Raw genomic sequence first — 21,398 nt, 5'->3', positions numbered from 1 at the left:
CTGAAGATCACACCTCCTGTGATGATGCCAGCTCATCCACCAATCCCGAAGAAGGAAAAAAGCAGAAGACAGGTGACCGAGACCACCCGAGAAGCTAGTGTCTCCAAATGAGGCCCACTGAAGAAGCTGACCATCAATGCTTGGCAAGTGGTGAAAGAACAGGGGGTTCAGGTAACCCCCTCCACCCTTTTTGTTGCTATGCTGGCACTTGTCAGCGGCCAGGTAAGTTTGGCTGCAGCAGAAACTTACTGGACATATGTTCCAGACCCCCCTGTGGTCAATCCAGGCACCTAGACCGGGGAATCAGTGCCAGTGTTTACTAACAACACCAATATGGTTGGGGGTAGCTCCAACAAGCACAGAACTCCTCCTTCCCATGGTAGTTATACTTCATGGCTTTGGTAGGGAGCTCCCTTTTGTTTATCTAAAAAGGGGACTTCAGGATGTTTGCATTTTGGCCAAGAAAATAAGACGTCCTATGGAGGCGCAGACATTGCTAACATTGCAGGCCCCTGGGATATGGGAAAATATATTCAGACAGTTACTAAACTGGGGTTTCCTAAGGCCACCCGATGGCTGTCTGATAAGCATCCCCTACTCCCTTACTGTCCTAACAGCACCACTACTGAACTGGGAGCATTTCCTCAATGGCAAGATTGTGCCAACCCTGTACCAGTAAGATATAATATTTCTGGCTCTGACTTGTATGTATTGGATTGGTCTCACAGGCTTGATGCTAAATATCCTCATCACGAGCCTATGTCACCAGGAGGGTTTGTGGGTAATGCCCTGACCACGGAAACAGGAGGTTTACAAAAAGATCTTTGGCGTTTAGCTGCTGCCCTTGACTTTCTTAATTTTACTGACTCTTTCTTAGCTAATATTAAAGGAGCGTGTTCATCGAGCCCTTGCTATGGCTTACGAGCCTGTGTCCAGCCTCCATATGTATTGGTGACTGGAAATGTGAACATCATCAGATTGGACACCCATTATGCTGTCCAATGCCATCACTGTAACCTTACCAGCTGTGTTTCCAGGCATAATCTGAATGAAGATATATTAATTTTAAAGCAGCCTTCTTTTATTATGCTTCCTACCAATACACCAGAAAAATGGTATTATGTAATTACATAATCAGCTGTCCCAGGAAAAGCGTGCTTTGGGACTTATTATTTTTGGTATTGTTACCCTAGTTACTGTTATTGCATCTGCTGTAACTGCTTCTCTTGCATTGACTCAAAGCATCCAGAATGCAAAATTTGTCAAAGAATTGGCTCAGAACACCTCAACTACATTTCATGATCAAGAAGATATAGACAAAAGGCTAGAAACAAAGTTAAATGTTTTGGAAGCTGTAGTAATAGGACTAGGCAATCAATTAGGAAGTGTCAAGATTAGACAGCAGCTGCAATGCCAAGCTGCTTTTACATACCGTATTTTTCGGCATGTAAGACGACCTTTTAACCCAGGAAAATCTTCTCAAAAGTCGGGGTCATATACACCGGAAAATATGGTAACCCACCCATCATTTGGCAATAACTCACTTTAATTCTAAATTCTAAATACTATATTTGTGTGACTTTAGCCTGCTATGACAGTTCTCTATGGGATTGGAGTAAAATCAAGATGCACCTACAGGGAATATGGCATCATAATAATATCAGTATAGACCTTGTATGGCTACACAAACATGTGCAAGCCATTCAGAATAGTCATGATGAAATTATATCTCCAGTGAAACTGGCAAAAGAATTGCTGGATGATTTAAAAGGACTTAATCTGTGAAAAATGTTAAAACACACCACCTGGTACCTAATAGGATTCCTTTATGTACCACTAATTTTATCCTGCTTTCTTTTAGTCAGCAGCAAGCTCCTGCGATCTCAAGTCCAAAGGCTCCAATTAGATATCCATACGCTACATTTAAAAATAAAGAAGGGGGAGATGTAGAGAGCACCTGGGAAAGGCCCCTGAGCTGATTGTCATCTGAATCCAATGGTGCCTGGCAGAGCCATGCCCTGGAAACATACCTTGCCAGAGGCAGGTGTGATGTCAGTCTGACCTTTAGCTCAGGCGCCAGGGGGTGGATTTCATTATCTAAACGTAGCCAGGCAACAGGAACAAACACAATTATCCGGGCCCACCCAGAAGTGACGATTACAAAGAAGCCACAAGAATGCACACATTTTCTTTATCTTAAACTTTAGTAAAACTTCCTGGTATCTTACTGTATAAAATAAACGTACTGTATGGGCTCTGGGTCCCAATCTCTCCAGCAGAGGACAGCTGTCCCACCCAGTCCCAGCTTTCCCTACTGTCTTTGTGTCTGTCTCTTTCATTTTCTCTATCCCCCATCGCCCCTACTCAGGACTCCTGTCCACTCTCTAGCTGTGCTGGTCGCGGAAAAGAGAGAAATATTTATAATGGGACTGACGAAATAGACAGATAAATCAATAGAACAGAACAGAAAGCCCATAAATAGACATATAAATATAGTCAACTGATCTTTGACAAAGGAACAAAGGCAATATAATGGATTAAAGACAGTCTTTTCAATGAATGGTGCTGAATACTGGACATCTAGATGCAAAAAAAAAAAATGAACCCAGACACAGAACTTACACTCTTCATAATTCATAAAATTAACTCAATAGATCGAAATGTAAAATAAAAATACTATAAAACTACTAGAGGATACGAGAAAACCTAGCTAACCTTAGGTATGATAATGAATTTAGATATAATACCAAAGGCATAATCCATGAAATAAATAATTGAGAAGCAGGACTTTATTAATTTTAAAAACTTTGGCTCTGTAAAAGACACTGCCAAGAAAATGAAAAGAAGCCACAAAGTGGGAGGAAATATCTTCAAAAGATACATTTGATAAAGGACTGTTTTGTAAGATATACAAAGAAGTCCTAAAAGTTTATTGAGTTCTGTTCTTATTGTTTTTAGGAAAATTAACAATCCAATTAAAAAATGGCAAAAGATCTGGAGACATCTCAGTAAAGAAGATATATAGATGGCAAGTAAATACATGAAAAGATGTTTTGAACCTCAAATGTTAATAGGGAATTGCAAATTAAAACAATGAGATACTACGACATATCTAATAGAATGGTCAAAATCCTGAACACTGACAACACATAATGCTGGTGAGGATGTGGAACAATAGGAACTCTCATGCTTTGCTAGTGGAAATACAAAATGGTCCAGCCTCTTTGGAAAACAGTTTGGCTGTTTCTTTCAAAACTAAACATCCTCTTATCATATGATCCAGCAATCAGACTCCGGTATTTACCCAAATGAAATAAAAACTTACATCATATGAAAACCTGCACACGAATGTTTATAGCAGCTTTAATCATTATTGCCAAACTTGGAAGCAACCAAGCTGTACTTCAGATGTGAATGGATAAATGAACTTGTGACACATCCAAACATTAAAATATTACTCAACACTAAAAAGAAATGAGCTATCAAGCCATGAAAAGACATAAAAGAAACAAATGCATATTGCTAAGTGAAAGAAGCCAATATGAAAGGGCTATATACTGTATTATTCCAACCATTTAACATTCTGGAAAAGGCAAAACTATGGAGCCAGTAAAAAGATAATTGGTTGCCAGAAATTAGGGGCATATGGAAAAATATATAGGCAGAGCAGAAACAATTTTTTTTTAAATTTCTTTATTGATTAAGGTGTCACATATTTGTCCTAATCCCCCATTCTCATCCCACACCCCTCCCCACGGATGCCCCCACCCCCCTGTTGTCCTTAACCATTGGTTAGGCTCGTATGCATGCACACAAGTCCTTTGGTTGATCTCTCCCCCCTACCCCCACCCTCCCCTACCCTCCCTCTGAGGCCCGACAGTCCGATCGATGCCTCCTTGTTTCTGGGTCTGTTCTTGTTCATCAGTCTATGTTGTTCATCATTTCCCCTAGATGAGTGAGATCATGTGTTACTAGAAATATACTTATAAGAACCGAATGTGAGACGAGCAATAATAGTTATGCTGACAGGCAAATGAATCAGTCTGTAGTGAGTTTCTTTCTGGACCAACAGTTCTTTTGAGACCCAATTTCAATGTCCACCAGTTCCTTATGTGTACATGTCGGCACTGACTTTTCAGCTCTGGATGGTGGACAAATGGTGGTAATGCAGGTCCGACTCCCTCTGGTTTGGTCTCGCCCGGACCCAGGGGCGCGGCCTCACCCGGACTCAGGGGCGCGCGGCCTCACCCGGACCTGGGACCCAGCATCACCTGGGCCCCGGGGCGTGTGGCCTCACCCGGACCCAGGTGCGCACGGCCTCACCCGGACCCGGGATCCAGCCTCACCCCGACGCAGGGGCGCATGGCCTCACCCAGGCCCGGGACCCAGCCTCACCCAGACCCACGGGCGCGTGCCCTCTCCTGGACCCAGGGGTGCGGCCTCACCCGGACCCGGGACCCAGCCTCACCCGGACCGAGGGGCGCGCGGCCTCACCCAGACCCGGATCCAGCCTCACCTGGATCCAGGGGCACGGCCTCACCCAGACCCGGTTCCCAGTCTCACCCGGACCCAGGGGCGCGTGGCCTCACCCGGATCCAGGGGCGCATGGCCTCGCCCAGACCCAGGGGCGCGCAGCCTCGCCCGGACCCGGGACCCAGCGGGGCTTCGTCTTCTTGATCCCAATTCCTGTCAGTCAATTCCCTCTCAGCAATTCCTTCGGCCATTTTCTCAAAGCTCCGGGGCGGCTGCCGTGGAACTCGCTGGGCGGCGGGCTCGGCAAAGCTCTGGTGCACGGCGGGGGGCTGGTCCGAGGTCGCTGCGGTGGCACTCGGGTCTGCAGCGGCAACCAGTCGCTGGGCGAGCGCACCTGGATCCGGGACCCAGCAGGGCCTCGTCTTCCTGATCCCAACTCCCATTGGTCAATTCCTTCTCAGCAATTCCTCCGGCCATTTTCTCAAAGTTCCAGGGCAGCTGCCGCGGAACTCGCTGGGCGGCGGGCTCGGCGAGGCTCCGGTGCGCCTGGTGCGCGGCGGCGGGCTGGTCCGAGGTCGCTGCGACAGCGCTCGGGTTTGCAGTGGCGGCCGGTCGCCGGGCGTGCGCACCTGGCCACTTCCGGGGCGCAGAGATTCTCGAATGACTCGGAGGTCAGCAAGCGCGGAGTCTCCCACCCCATGAGCCCCAGGGGCTCGTCTGTCTGTGCTCGGCAGCGAGCGGAGCCGTCCCCTCAGCCGGAGACCGCCGGGGGAACCGTGCCGAGCACATTCCAGGACGCCATTGTGTCACCAGAGCTGTAGTTCTTAAAGTGTGATCTTTGGCTCATCGGCATGAGCATCATCCCGCGTCCCCCTCTCTTTTACTCTAGTTGTAGAGCATCCGCTCAGCCAGCCCTCCGGTGGTTCTGGATGGTGTCTGCTCTGTTTTCCAGTTGTAGTTTCAAAACTGTTGTGGTAGGCAACAATCAGGCGTCTGCCCTATGCCGCCATCTTGGTCCTCCAGAAGATTCTTAACCTTATAAATGTGGTTCTGAACACTGTGTCGTCCATTAGTTTACTTTCCTTCATCCCTTCTATTCGTGACCTGCTTTGGTGTCTCCACATTTTGGCTGCCTCTCTATGTTGATGGAGTGGCTTTGTGTGGTCAGTGACCTATAGGGGACGGTAGCTCAGCTTCCCCAATCTCCTTAGGTGGTCGCTCTTGGTACCCCCTTTTGTGGGCTGAGTGCAAAGTCTTGGTGTTGTTAAGCCTTGATTGCTGTTGGTACACTGGGAGGATTTGACCTCCAGTACAATTGGCTGTGAGGATCAGCTGTGTCTATGCCGAGTCTTATTTAACTAGACTTGCAAAATTGTTAAAGCCTCTGTGCTCAGCTTGGATGGGCCGGAGTTTCAGGGTGGAGCCAACAGCCTTGGCTTCCCGTCAGCCCCACCCTATGAGGTTCCTGGGTCTCAGTGTCTCTCTGTACTCCCTGCAAACACCTCTGAGAGAAAAGCGCCCTGGAGTTTCGCCCGCTGCCAAACAGTCTAGTCTCTCCCCCAATGAATCTGGATTCCCAGATTCTCGCCCGCAACTGGGTTTCAGTGTAGTCGGAACTGGGGCTCAGCGCAGTCTGGAACTTTTGTCTCCTTCCCACTAGAGCAATTCAGCGGCACAGTCAACAGTCCGTCCTCTGCGCGCATTCCCATGCGCACCTCCGGTGCTCTGCCCTTCGCCACTCCTCTGCGTTTCCGCCTTACAGCCCAGATTCCCCCAGTATGAGCCTGGCTTCCCAGGGTCTCGCCCAGAACTGGGGTTCAGTGCAGTCGGAACTGGGGTTCAGCACGATCCGGAGCTTTTGTCTCCTTATGGCTAGGGCAATTCAGCGGCACAGGCAACAGTCCATCCTCTGCGCGCATTCACGTGCGCGCCTCCGGAGCTCTGCCTTTCACAGCTCCTCTTCGTTTCCGCCTTACAGCCCAGATTCCCCCAGTATGAGCCTGGCTTCCCAGGGTCTCGCCCGGAACTGGGGTTCAGTGTAGTCGGAGCTGGGGTTCAGCGCAATCTGGAGCTTTTATCTCCTTCCCGCTAGAGAACGCCGGCCAGGCACTCAGCAGCCCCGTCCTCTCCAGCTCCGTCCTCCCCGCACGTGCGCGTGCCCGTGTCCCTGTACCTCAGGCTTTTACAGCTCCTCTGATTTTCCTTGTGGTTTTCTCTTTCCTTCTAGTTGTGGGCATTTCAGTCAGCCAGCTTTCCTGTGGTTCTGGATGATGTCCGTTTTGACTTTTAGTTGTATTTTTGAAATTGTTGTGCCAGGCTGTAGGTTAGGTGTTTAACCTATGCCGCCATCTTGGTTTTTTTCCAGAAACAATTTTTAGGGCAATGAAATTATTCCGTATGATACAAATAGTAGTGAACACATGTCATTATATACATTCATCAAAACCCACAGAACAGAGAATGTACAGCACAGAGAGTGTAATGTAAACTATGGGCTTTGGGTGATAATGATGCATTAATGTAGGTTCACTGATTGTAACAAATGTATCACACTGTGTGGAGGAGGTTGTGGGTGTGTAGAGACAAAGTATATATAGAAACTCTCTGTACTTTCTGCTCAATTTTTCTGTGAATCCAGAACTGCTCTAAAAAATAAAGTTTATTAATTTAAATACACACAAATGCAAGTTGAACCATCAACATACAAAATGGATATTATGACTAACTGAATTTTATCCAAGGAACACCAAGTTGGTTTAACAATAAAAAAACTTTTACAACTTAATAAGAAAAATGGCCAAACAGACTATCTGATCTTTGTCTTATCTTAATGGATGAAAAAACTATATAACTAGTGCCAACCAGGCACTTAAGAGACACAAATTCAAATCTATGGATGGCATTACCTTAGCCTTCAAACTGTTTTCTATATATAATGTTTCAAATATTATGTCCAGCACCCAAACAAAGGTAACTAGGCACATACAGAGATAAAATAGCATCTGCTAACAAAAACTAGCAGGAACAATATTTAATATAAACAGATCTACAGAATTTCCAGATACTGGAATTATCAGACACAGGCTATGAAACAACTATACTTACTATGTTTTAAGGAGATAAAGGACAAGCTTGAAATTTCAGCAGGGAACTATAAAAAGTGATATAGCAGGATTTGAAAAGAATCAACTAGAAACATAAGAATTGAAAAACACAAAATTGATATTAAGAACCCAATGTATGTGGTCAAAGGATCAATATCCTTAACACATTCTCTAGGTAATCCACTGTGTTTGGGAACCAGAATCATAGACTAATTTTAATGTCCTCATTTGCAAACCCACCCTTTTCTATTATAGCTTGTATAATGCCTCTAGAATTACTTTTCTAATATATGAATTTGACATATCAATGCCTTATTTCATAGTATTTTTGATAAAACCCAACTCTCTAAACCTGTGGCTAATGACCCTTGACTTACTCTCTGATATACTGGCCTGCTAACTAACCAAGTCTGCGCATCCCTGGTTTGCTTATTCTGGAATGGTTTTCCACACCTTGTCTACTTGGTGAACTACTACTAGTATACTTCACAACATAACTCACATGGTGTATCTGAGCAGAATTAATCATTCATCAGTACTCTCATACTTTGTCCAAAACTCAGCTACAGCACTCACCACATTAAAATTATATATGAAACTCTCCAGCTCTCCTCCACATACAGTTATACTGGAATAACTCATAGGACTCATATTTACTTATATCCCAAGAATCCGAACCATGACTAATGTATTAAACACAGTAAATGTATGTAAATAAATTACGTATTCATTGCAATGAAAGCCAGACATTCTTAGAGAAAAATGTAGGGTCAGTTCAAGAATTTTGTCCTTCAATTTCTGCTAGAGAAAAAGCTTCGAGTTTGCCACCACACTCTGATGCCTTGGAATCTGCAGCTAAAGAGATCTATCAAAAAGATATATGAGGAGGCAAGATGAAAAAAGATCAAATCTGGGTTCAAATGGAGGGTAGTAAGAGTCTTTGAATAACTTTTGAAAGAAGTAAAATATGCCCTAGCCAGGTGCCTTATTGGATTGGAGTGTAGTCCCTAAGGGTTGCGGGTTTGATTCATGATCAGGGCACATGCCTGGGTTGTGGGTTTGATCCCTTGTAGGGGCACATGTGGGAGGTAACCGATCAATGTCTCTCATATTGATGTTTCTCTCTCTCAAATCAATGAACATGTCCTCTGGTGAGGATTAAAAAAAAAGAAATAAAATATGGAACTGGAAGAATAAAGAATAGAATAGGAACGTCTCTTTCAAAGACAGTATGAAAACCAAAATAGCCTAATACATATAAACCAAAATAGCCGATGTGAACATTTCTACCACCTCAAGACCATGTCTGCTCAAGATAAAGAGGGTCTCTTCCTCACCTTGATCCAAGAGCCAGGGAAACCACCTTGCTTGGAGTAGGGGGGTGAAGGTTATGCCGATTATGATGCCTTTACTAATTCTCAATTTTCTTCCTTGAGGAGAAGCATTTCATATCTCTCTGACATAAAGGAGTGCTTTAGAAAACTTTATCTTGGAAAAGTTATTAGCATAATTTTTAAAAATACATTTTTATTGACTTCAGAGAGGAAAGGAGAGAGAGAGAGAAAAACATCAATAATGAGAGAGAATCATTGATCAACTGCCTCCTGCACGCCCCCTACTGCGGAATGAGCCCGCAACCCAGGCATGTGCCCTGATCAGGAATGGAACCGTGACTTCCTGGCTCATAGTTTGGCATTCACCACTGAGCCACACCAGCTGGGCAGTACAATTTTGTTTAGACTAATTTGAAGCCTAACATAATATAAAAGTCTGACTGACATAAAGATAGAATGAATACAACTTTTATTATAACTTTGATACTCAAACTGTATTTATGGAATCAAATCACAGGTAGTCAGAGTGTTTTCAACCTGCAACCCCTTTCCAAGTCTGTCTCTTATAAAAGGAAAAAATTCCCGCCCCCCCAAATCCCACCCTATTCAATTTGAGAACTTGTTTTTACTCTTTTAGTTTAACTAATTTAAACTTCTCTCTTAAAGTTCATACTTCTTCCCTCTCCCAGAAGCTCAGGCCTAGAGGTGTTGTTATAAATTCCTCTCTGAATCTTCAGACCACACAAATTAACTTTTATAAAATTAATTTGTTTTTACATAGGTAAGACAATAGTTTATCATGAACTATAAATAAGGAACACACATGCAGCTGCAAAGGTAGTTATTTACTACCTTTTCAAGGTGACAATACATTAGGTAAATAAAAGTGAAAATAAACATGCAAGGGTGTAACATTTTTAAGGGCTTTTCAAAAATAAATTCTGAACATTGTCCAGCCCCTCCACAATTTAACAACCATGAAGGAAGTCACTAAGTCAAATTTTACACCCACGATATCTATATTTATGCATAATTAAAGCCAATGAACTCTTCTAAAATGTTCTAATACTACACACACCAATAAAGTTAGTAACCAAAATATAAAGCTTTCAAAATGTTATATATTTAGCTGCTGCTCATAAAGCATATGTATTCAAATTCTTGCTGTTATTGTTCCTGCAGTAAAAAACTTCCAAAACAAAGGTTTAACTGAGGAGGATAACATATTCTACTTTTACACAATTTAAAGTGCGGAGATTAAGAAATCTGTGTAATGTCTTAAAACTTTTTTTCTTGCTAGTCAAAAGTTACGTGAAAGTGATTCAATCATTGAACTAAAACTTCACTCAGAAAAATACATGAACGATTAAAAACTTGAAACATCATCTAAGTACTACAATCTCATTTTCTCACTTAAAATGCCAATATGTAGAGTGCTGGCCAGCGGACTGAAGGGTCCTGAGTTTGATTCCAGTCAAGGGCATGTACTTCAGTTGTAGACTCCATCCCCGGCCTTGGTTGGCACATGGGAGGCGACCAGTCAATATATCTCTCGCTTCAATGTCTCTCTCTGTCTGTGTCTCTCCCTTTCACTCTTTCTAAAAGTCAAAAAGTATCCTTGGGTCAGGATTAACAAAAAAGATGCCAATATAAAAACAGTGCCTAGCAAAAAAATAAATTATTTCTACTGAAAGATGATCAGTTTGACATAAATAGGGTATATATTCAATCTAGTATGAAATCATGTTATAATTAAACATGACTCATTTATAATCATTTTCACTTGCAGTTTGGAGCTCATAAGATAAACTATGTAGCTATCTTCAAATTTTGGCCTATTAATTTAGAAAAATCAAAAATTTAGGTCAATTAAACTACAATATAATTGAAATACTATTTATAATTAATTGATGCAATTTTTAACATGGCTCACCAACTGGTTGAAAAGGCCACAAGCAGGAATTTCACACCTGCAAGAGAACACATGTGATAATCCTCATAAAATAACATTATGAAATATTCACATGATTTGGGAAGTGAGTATCAAGTTAAATGCCAAACTTGAATCAGTTCGATTTTGCTCTTATTCTAAAATAATTTTTATGTTTCTTTAATGTTAACATGGGGAGCTAAAATTGATGAGATCTTTAATAAAATTTACTATAAGAATACAATTAAAAAATATTTAACCTAGTTATCTTTCACCTATGAACTTCATGTATCTCTGAAAAACTATAGATATACAAAATGTAAAGTTAAATAAAGCAAAACAAAATATATATGTATATATACAGACACATACATACAGAGGCACTCTGTTTTAGAAATGTTACAGAAAAATATTTGTAACACCATATATTAAAAAATATACACATATAAAAATAATTATGTTTTCCACATAAAAATACATTTTATTATTTATTTATTTTTATTGTTTAAAGTATTACAAATAGTAGTACATATGTCTCCTTTTTCCCCCCCATTGATAAAAATACATTTTAAAAGGCCTAAAAATATGAAGGGAAAGTGAAATGAGATATATCTTCCTATAATGTTTTCTATTTTATAGAGAAAATATAATCATGTGTTATTTGTGTAATTAACAATCATTAGAGTAAAAAGTTTATAAATCAAACCTTACTTTTCTATATAATTTGTTTATAATCTTATGTCTTCCCACTGAAAAAAAGTCTGACCCAATACATAATCATACAAATACTTAAAATATGATAACTACTTTCTGAATATCTGCTTTAAAATAATTATTCTATAAAATAATACTAGTACTCTAATCTCCTATTAAATCTTACTGTTTTGTCACTCAAAAAGCAAGTAAGGCAACTTTAAAAAGCTCAAAGGAATTTACTTTTCCAAAGTACTTTTGGCATTGCTCACTTTTTCAGGCAGATTTATACTGGAATTACTAGCTACCTTCATTTTTCTACAGCCTTACTAACTTAAGACTCTACCCTAAAACATGACAGATGTGTCCTAACATTCTTCATGGCTTTACTAACAACATCGTCATTTTGTATTTCTGATTCCAAATAAATAACATCCATTTGAAAAGAGTATGTGGTAAAGGATCTCAAAAACAGTTTTATATTCATAACCAGAGGCCCAATGCATGAAATTTGTGCAAAAGTAGGCCTTCCTTCCCCTGGCTGCCGGCACTAGGTTCCCTCTGGCACCCAGGACCCGGGCTTCACTCCAACCGCTGGCAGGCACCGGGACAGAGGCTTCCCTTGCAGCCCCAGCTTCGTCCGGAAGGTCATCCAGAAGGAGGTCCGGTCTAATTAGCATATTATGCTTTTATTATTATAGATGTTTTACAGAGTTTAAAAGTCAGGGCTGGCTCTAGCTGGTTTGGCTCAGTGGATGGAGCATCAGCCTGTGGACTGAAAGGTCCCAGGTTCAGTTCCGTTCAAGGGCATGTACCTTGGTTGCGGGCACATCCCCCAGTGGGGGGTGTGCGGGAGGCAGCTGATTGATGTTTCTCTCTCATCGATGTTTCTAACTCTCCCTCTCCCTTCCTCTCTGTAAAAAATCAATAAACTATATATTAAAAAAATGTCAGGGCTGTTAAAAAATGTTTCAGGTAGGAACAGAGAAACAAAGTTATAAATTTACTATCCTATATAATAAGACTATTATGCAAATCGACCGAATGGTGGAACAAGCAGTCGCTATGATGCACACTGACCACCAGGGGGCAGATGCTCAACACAGGAGCTGCCCCCTGGTGGTCAGTGCGCTCCCACAGGGGGAGCGCCGCTCAGCCAGAAGCCGGGCTCACAGCTGGTGAGCGCAGTGGAGGTGGTGGGAGCCTCTCCCACCTCCGTAGCAGCGCTAAGGATGTCTGACGGACCGCTTAGGACTGCTTCCCCTGGGGAGCGAGCCTAAGCCGTCAGTCGGACATCCCCTGAGGGCTCCTGGATTGCAAGAGGGCGCATGCTGGGCTAAGGAACCCCTCCTGAGTGATCAGGCCTCTAGTCTATATATATAAAAGGCTAATATGTTAAGTGTATGTCCATCCGGGTAATGACATCACATAGCAATGCCCAGCTTCCTCTCCCTAGCAACAACTAGCCTCCTTGCAATTTCTTCAGCCCAGGAACATGACTTGCTTTATAGCCAGGTGGAAACATTTCACACTTCAACCAAATGTCTGTGAAGCATTTTCCCATGCTTCATCTCATTTGATCCTCACAGAAGTCCTGGAGTAGGTAGATAGGAGACTCAATGGAATCCTATTTTCTTTTTCTTTTTTAAATATATTTCTTTATTGATTTCAGAGAGGATGGGAGAAGGAGAGAGAGATAGAAACATCAATGATGAGAGAGAATCATTGATGGGCTGCCTTCTGCATGCCCCCCACTGGGGATCAAGCCCGCAACCCAGTCATGTGCCCTTGGCTGGAATCAAACCTGGGTCCCTTCAGTCCACAGGCTGATGCTCTATCCACTGAGCCAAGACGGCTAGGGCTAGAATCCTATTTTCTTTTCATTAGCCAGAAAATGGAGATTTAGAAAGTTTAGAAATTTGTCCCGACTAAAAAGAAGTAAGACGTTGTAGACCTTGGAAATGACTTCAGATTTTCTCACTGTGCAGAATATAGTCAAACACTGCTGCAGTTAAATATTTTACCATTTGTTTTCCCTGGGTGATCTATAATAATAATAATCTGGTTTGTGTTGATATTTACTGCTGTGTTGCTGACAATTACCTGAAAGAGAAGCTGGGGTGCTTCACTGGGCTGGATATAGTTTAGCTACATCAGAAAGCAGGTCTAATTAAGCAAGTTTATTCTATATCTATAAAAGGCTAAGTTGACTCGTGCATGCACGATACATATAAAGCTCTCGCTGGTGCCAATTGCATGCGTATGTTTCGATCTGTCATTGTCGATCATGAATTTGGTTGACACTTCTATTATAAAGGGCGAATAGCAATATTAAAATATTTCTTCTAATTAATTTCCTTTCAATGTGCACAAATTTGTGCACTGGGCCACTAGTTATTAATGAAAGAAAATAATGCCATTCTTGAAAATGACAATTGCAGGGAAGAGGACAGCAAAGTTAGACAAATGGAGCGCAGAAGACACACACAGAAGTAGGGAAAGAGAAAGCAGAAAGGGAGAGGCAGAAACATGTCCCATCACATGGTGAAAGAGATACATATTTTGAGGGTAGAAAGGATCAGAGGAACAATTTCACCATCTATCACACCTCCCCAAGGTAAAGAGACCCATGAAAAAGGCACCAAAATACACACTAGTACCTACACACAACTTGAAAGTTCAAAACTTAAAAGTAGTAGCTGGAGAAATCACCATCTATAAAAAGGCAGAGAAGGGACTGTAGAGGACAGCAACTCCACTCCTTCTTCCGCTATGAAAATAAGAGTTGCTCTTTTCCTGGCCAGTCATCAAATTGTCACACAATATACATACAAGAGAGAATGTGGCTTTCCAAAATAAAGAAAGCAAATTAAAGGCATACAGAATATCAATAAACAGGTAATTATCCACCCAGTAATTTATTTAGACACCTACGAGAAGATATTGCAGAATCTTACTTTATATAAAGACATAAAAGTGTATGCACATGAACATTTAAGGTAAATTATCATAAAGTAGGAATACAAAACCTTCAATATCAAGACCACTGTTTTGCCTCTAGAGGGCGAACTTGGTCTTCTGAAAAACTCTTGACAGAGGTTATTTTTCAGACTTTACAAAAAAAAAGTTAAAATTTAAAATGCTAAGATAGCAAAGATTCACAAATTTTCTTGGTTAACAGTGCCCTCAGTGTCCCAGTAATTTTTTCATCAAACTAACAAAAATACCTAATAATTCTGTTTAATAACTATAGTAGTTATATCTAACAATTTAATAGAATTTATATCCTAACATTTAGTAGCCATTTGAAAATATAATACACATAAATTAAAGAAAGAGTTTTATTTTACTCCTAAATAACCACAATTACTAATTGAGCATGTATACTTGTATACTGTATAATTTCTCAAAACTTGAAATCTGAGTAGATATTATCACCCTCATTTTTCCTGTTCCACACTTACTTTGCACAGTATCTGATTTTTATCAAATCCTCAGAAAAATTAGATTCACAAAGATATGGAAAGAATATAGTGCCATTTAATGTTGAAATTGCATACTACCTCATGCTAAAAGTCTACCATATCTGACAGATGTGGAGTATCACTGAATTTGCCATGGTTCCCCCATTAGCTGAAACACCTGGGTGCCTGAGTACACACCTTGGGAATCAGCATAGTTTTAAGTTCCAGCAGCTATTTAAACTAGTCAACATTTTAATTAATTGTAAATAAAATTAACTATAAGTAATGTTTTTAAAGATGTAAAAATTATTTTCTTATATTACTTTTGGGAACAATCTTTCTTTTGAGCAATAAAAGGAACGCTATTAAATGCTTAAAGGAAGGTATTTTTCCAATTTGAATGATGATTATTGCCTTAATGTCATTATTTTTATAATGCTGGTTGTGTTAAATCTGATAAACTATAATTGGGAAACAGGCAAATAGGAAATTTATTATATATCTCCTGAGCAACAAATTCTCCTAATTTAAAAATGCTACAAATTGATCCAGTCTTGCTGCTTTCCAGTCTCATCGATCTCCTAGTACCGAGGAGCACAAATTTAGGAGTCAGGTAAGATCTGAAATTCTTAAAAACTCAAGAATAGAAATATTAATACAGATATTAAAAGAATTGGCTTCTAAACTACTAAAAAAGATTATATATTCACTCATGTCACAAAGTCCTTGGTTTAGACAGAACACCAGAAAAGTAATCATAGAAAGAGCTCAAACTCAACTCCGTTTTTCTTTTTACTATTTAATAAGTTCACAACTACCTATCTCCACAAAATCTGTGCCACTGGCAAATGCTACCGTGTTCAATTTGAAGTCAAAGTCTGTGATGAGAGTAGTTAGCTAACAACAACAATGATAACAAAAGGCTATCCAAGGAATAACTAGGAAACAAAATCAATATTATATTACTTTAAAGAATTTTCACAACCATAAAAGATAATTGAAAATGTGTCATGTTTTAAAAATATATTACGGTTGCTACAAATATCTATAATCCCAAAATTTCATATGTATAAAAATATAAATGAAAGTAGGACATGATTAATTATCAAGAAAATATATTTGAAAAACTAAGACAAAACACATGGCTATGCTAGTACTTACCTGCTGAATAATTTTGGAAGTTTTCTGAAGATTCTCTCTGGGAGGAACTTGACCAAATAATTTCCAACCAGGAGCACTATGGACAACTGATTTGAGTTCCTTTGTCCTTTTTGAAAAAAGGTTTCTGAAATACAGAAAAGTTACATGAATTATGTTTTTTATGATAACCAGGGAACTACTTAATAATAATTTCTAAAGTAAGTTTACTCCCAAGACAAACACAAAATAACTTTAAATAAAATTATTTCTACTATTTATACTCTTATTAGACTAATAAGACTCAATTAAGAATACCTGCCTATATAGAAATATTAGAAAAATCATCAAAAGAGACATTAGAGAGATAAATAAATTGGAAAGAAAATGACAGCTTTAAATAAGATGTAAATATTTGCTTCAAATCACCTATAAAGTGACTTGACTACACATGCATGCACTTGACAATAAAAGACAAGAAATTGAGAACAACAAAGCTCAAGAGAACCTGTATGAAAAACGTAAAGGATTAAGTAAAACTCTTTTGGGAAAATACTATTTAGTGATTTTCAGTAATAATTTGTTACTGTTTGTAATAAAAGGGCATCTACTGATCCTTCACTGTCATAATACGGGCATATGTAAATTGTTTTTTTCTAGGACAGGGTATGTACAAGGTAACTAACTGCAAAAGAGTATATAACTAAGAAGAAAGTGTCTCTCACTGAAAAGGATAAAAAAGAAAAATAAAGAAATAACCTCGCCCTAACTGGTTTGACTCAGTGGATAGAACGTCGGCCTACAGACTGAAAAGTCCCAGGTTCGATTCCGGTCAAGGGCATGTACCTTGCTTGCAGGCACACCCCCAGTGGGAGGTGTGCAGGAGGCAGCTGATTGATGTTTCCAACCCTCTATCCCTCTCCCTTCCTCTACTGTAAAAAAAATCAATAAAATATTTTAAAAATAAATAAATTAAAAAAGAAAAAAAGAAGAAATAACCTCCACAACAAAAAACCTTGTTCCAATATGCATCACCATTACAATCATAGTAAGTTCAGAATGAAGTTTAAATTCTCATTAAATAACAAAAAACAAAACAAAGTCAATACTTTAAATTTTCATATCTAAAAGACTTTGGTTACTATAAGAAATTTCCATAAAAGAAATATGAGCCCACAGGTATCCAATTACTAAGAAAGGCCATCAGATAATGTTCCGCATTAATTTCTTATGCCACAAAGACATTTTGGATTGGGTTTTCAGTTTTTGTCCTGCCACAAAAATGACTTAGAATGTAGCTAACTGGCATACATCTGCAATAAAAGGTAATTTAAAAATATTTTTCCAATTACAGGTCCTGGCAGGGTAGCTCAGTTGGTTAGACGTCATTTGGGTGTGCCAAGATTGTAGAGTTCGATCCCCGGTCAGAGCACATACAAGAATCAAGCAATGAATGGATAAATAAGTGGAACAACAAATCGATGCTTCTCTCTCTCCCCCTTCCCCTTTCTCTCTCTCCCGTCCTCTCTAAAACCAATCAATAAAAATTTAATTAAAAATAAAATGATATTACAGATTAAATGGGCTTCTACTGATTAACCTAGGAAGGGAATCACTACTTTATTACATTTTAAGGGGGAAAACCCAATGAAAAGTTACATAAATAAGCCAATAATGTGTAATACTCTGTTCTTTTCATGCACCATCCCTTATCCCCCCCTATCCACTGTCAGGGGACTGGTGAAGTAGAGATCCCAATGCAAATAAATGTGGGGGACTAGGTTCCTCCTCCTCACCTTTCAAACTGAAGACAGACACACACACTTCCCTTTTTCCTATATCCCCAAATATTCAAATTTCTTAAACTTAAATCAATACTAAAAGCTTCTTAACAAAACAAACCAAATGTGTTCAAGCACCCATGAGAGAGAAGACCATTCTTTCTCTCTATATTGCAGAGGTAGAGCTTGACTCTATGAACGAGACTTACATGGCAGTGATGGGGGTAAGGGTCATTCTTATTCTGTATTCTTCTAGTTTCGGGGTAGGGGCAGAAGGAAGGGACACTCCTAGCTTCTCTCAGCCCCCTATTCATTCCCATCTGCGGAGCTGAAATTTGGTGCCAGACATTGCTGCCTAACAGCAGAGAGGAATCAGTTCGTTCTGTTTCCTAATATGAGGCTAAATTAGTTTCCTCTGCACTCCTCTGTCCCCGATCCCCACAGAAAAGGCCTTGCTGTGTTAGCTGGATAAATTTAAATCAGGTGAAGTATTAGGAGGCCCACTGCAGCCAAAGGCATGTCTTTCCATCCCGATTTCATCAATATTAAAGCTGATGTTATGAGGTCCCATTTGTCTGTGTCCTATGTCTTTTTTCCTATTGATTCCAAATTCAGAAGTGTTGAGAGGTGTTATTTAATGGTTCTGCCTAAACCCAACAGTCAAGTTTTTATAAGTTGTAAAGTATCTTATTGTTTCAGATATGCTGGAAATATTTAAAAATGTTTCCTAGTTGAGTTTGTTTTTCCTTTCTCATTCTGTACCACATTTTATCAGTATATATAGAAAGCAGGGAATGACAATGGTCATCCATCTTTAAAAAATTTAAAAAAAATGAGACATGCCAAGAAAAAACTGATGTGAGAAAGAGAAAGGAGAAAAAAAAAAGCCCTAGACTTCTCTCTTAGTGGCTTTTATAGTAAAGGTTGATAAATGAATGAATGGCTCTTACTTGTTAATACCTGTTAATATTTGCTTCACAAATCTGTGTCTGTTTCATTCTCCCAAGATTTCTTTTACCACACAAAGAGTTACATCCTAGCCCTAACCGGTTTGGCTCAGTGGATAGAGCATCAGCCTGCGGACTGAAGGGTCCCAGGTTCGATTCCGGTCAAGGGCATGGATCTTGGTTGCGGGCACATACTCAGTAGGGAGTGTGCAGGAGGCAGCTGAAACGATGTTTCTCTCTCATCAATGTTTTTAACTCTCCCTCTCCTTTTCCCTTCCTCTCTGTAAAAAATCAATAAAATATATTTTTAAAAAGAGTTACATCTTATCTAATAAAGAGGGAATATGCTAATTGACCACCATGCTGTCACAAAGATGGTGGCACCCACAGCCAATAAGGAGGGAATATGCTAATTGACTGCCATGCCCTCAAAGATGGCAGTGCCCACAGTCACAAGATGGCGGTGCCCAGTCTCCACAGTCCCCCAGGCGCCCAGGGCCAGCCTGAGGCACAGGCAAGCCTCAGATGTCAACTGCCCAGCTGCCCAGGGCCACCCGAGGCTCAGGTAACCAGGGCTGGCCGAACCTTGTGCTGCCAGCAGTAGCAGCAGCAGAGGTGTGATGGGGGCGTCGCCTTCCCCTGATTGCCGGTCGCCTCCTGCCCCTGAGGGCTCCCAGACTGTGAGAGGGGGCAGGCTAGGCTGAGGGACCCCCACCCCCAGTGCATGAATTTTCATGCACTGGACCTCTAGTCATATCTAATAAAAGAGCAATATGCAAATTGACCATACCTCCGCTACACCCACAAGCCATGCCCACCAGCCAATCAGGAGCGGGTATGCAAATTAACCCAACCAAGATGGCTGCGGGCACAGAGCGAGCAGGAGGCTTGGGTTTCCCCAGAAATGGAGGAAGCCAAGCTTCCTGCACACCCTGGCCAGCCCAGGCCTCCACTGAAGGCTACAAAGTTTCAATTATAGAAGATAAATAAATCCCAACAAAAATGGCTGCGGCCATGGAGCGAACAGGAGGCTTGGGTTTCCCCAGCGATGGAGGAAGCCAAGTTCTTGGCCTGCCCTGGCCTCCGCTGAAGGCTACAAAGTTTCAATTATAGAAGATAAATAATCCCAGATACCACGGCCTCCCTTAGGTCACTAGGGGGCGTGGCTGGCCTGCAAACCACCACAGGCCCCTTGCCCAGGCCACCCCACGCCCTAAGGGAATCCCCACCCTGATCTGGGACACCCTTTAGGGCAAACCAGCTGGCCCCCATCCGTGCACCAGGCCTCTATCCTATCTAATAAAAAGAGTAATATGCAAATTGTCACTCCAACATACAAGATGGCTGCCCCCATGTGGTCAAATATGGCTGCCCCCATGTGGACACAAGATGGCGGCCACAAGATGGTCAGCAGGGGAGGGCAGTAGGGAGGGACCAGGCCTGCAAGGGAGGGCAGTTGGGGGCGATCAAGCCTGCAGGGGAGGGCAGTTAGGGGTGACCAGGCCGGCAGAGGAGGGAAGTTGGGGGTGACTGGGCCTGCAGGGAAGGGCAGTTAGGAGTGACCAGGCCTGCAGGGGAGGGCAGTTAGGGGTGACCAAGCCTGCAGGGGAGGGCAGTTAGGGGCAATCAGGCTGGCAGCAGAGTGGTTAGGGGGTGATCAGGCTGGCAGGCAGAAGCGATCAGGGGCAATCAGGAAGGCAGGCAGGTGAGCAGTTGGGAGCCAGCAGTCCTGGATTGTGAGAGAAATGTCCGACTGCCTTTTTACGCCCAATCTTACTGGGATCAGGCCTAAACGGGCAGTCGGACATCCCTTGAGGGGTCCTAGATTGAAGAGGGTGCAGGCTGGGCTGAGGGACACACACCCACGTGCACTAATTTTGTGCACCGGGCCTCTAGTATGATCTGAAAGAGTCAGACCACTTGCCTACTACACCAAAGCTAACCTAAAGGGGCAAATTTTATTACACCATGTAAGCTCTCTGCTCATGATTTCCAACACAGCAGAATCTCCAGTGCTTGGGTCTTTAAGAATTGGCAAACCCACTTACTAACTTGTGAGACAAAGCCATGTAAATTCCATAGTTTCTCAGACTGAAATTTGACACTAGAGAAAACTGGCTGACTTTTTACTGTCAACAATGTCAGCTCTAGCAAAATCTTTCCAGATTCATTAGATACATTCTGAACATCACTTAAATGGAATTGTACATTTAAAAGGGGTCAAAATATTTACTTTTCCAAACAGGGGGGGGGAAAAAATCATACTTCAATCAAAAGAGTAAAATCACTTTAAAAAGTAGAAATCATGACCTGATCTTCCAACTGACTCAGTAGAAGTTGCACTGCTAAAAACACATCAACTTCCTGGACTTTGTACTAAGTTTCCACAAAGTATAATAGAAGGCCAGAAAGAAAACATTATCTAGTGATCATGGAATGCCACAGTTGATTACACAATTAATTCAAAGAAGTTTAAGTACTGTGTCTTAAAATGCAGTACTTTGGCTACCCTTGAATATTTGGGATTAAAGATCT

The 21,398-nt window shown here is 41.3% G+C and overlaps 1 protein-coding gene across 3 annotated transcripts in view; it reads right to left on the bottom strand.

Annotated features, from left to right (window-relative positions):
* Window positions 1-21,398, bottom strand: part of TBC1D12 (TBC1 domain family member 12) — an 85,289-nt gene that overhangs the window by 48,072 nt on the left and 15,819 nt on the right. For 2 of the 3 annotated variants that reach the window (XM_054729234.1, XM_054729233.1), the window contains exon 2: window positions 16,160-16,283. In XM_054729234.1, coding sequence (XP_054585209.1) covers window positions 16,160-16,283 — 124 coding nt within the window. Of the gene's footprint in view, window positions 1-10,844; window positions 10,882-16,159; window positions 16,284-21,398 lie in introns of all 3 variants that reach the window. The other variant, XM_054729235.1, reaches the window with a different exon arrangement.

Source organism: Eptesicus fuscus, chromosome 17 (assembly GCF_027574615.1).
Source record: "Eptesicus fuscus isolate TK198812 chromosome 17, DD_ASM_mEF_20220401, whole genome shotgun sequence".
Classification (NCBI taxonomy): Eukaryota; Metazoa; Chordata; class Mammalia; order Chiroptera; family Vespertilionidae; genus Eptesicus; species Eptesicus fuscus.
This window is presented reverse-complemented; position numbering and strand designations above follow the sequence as displayed.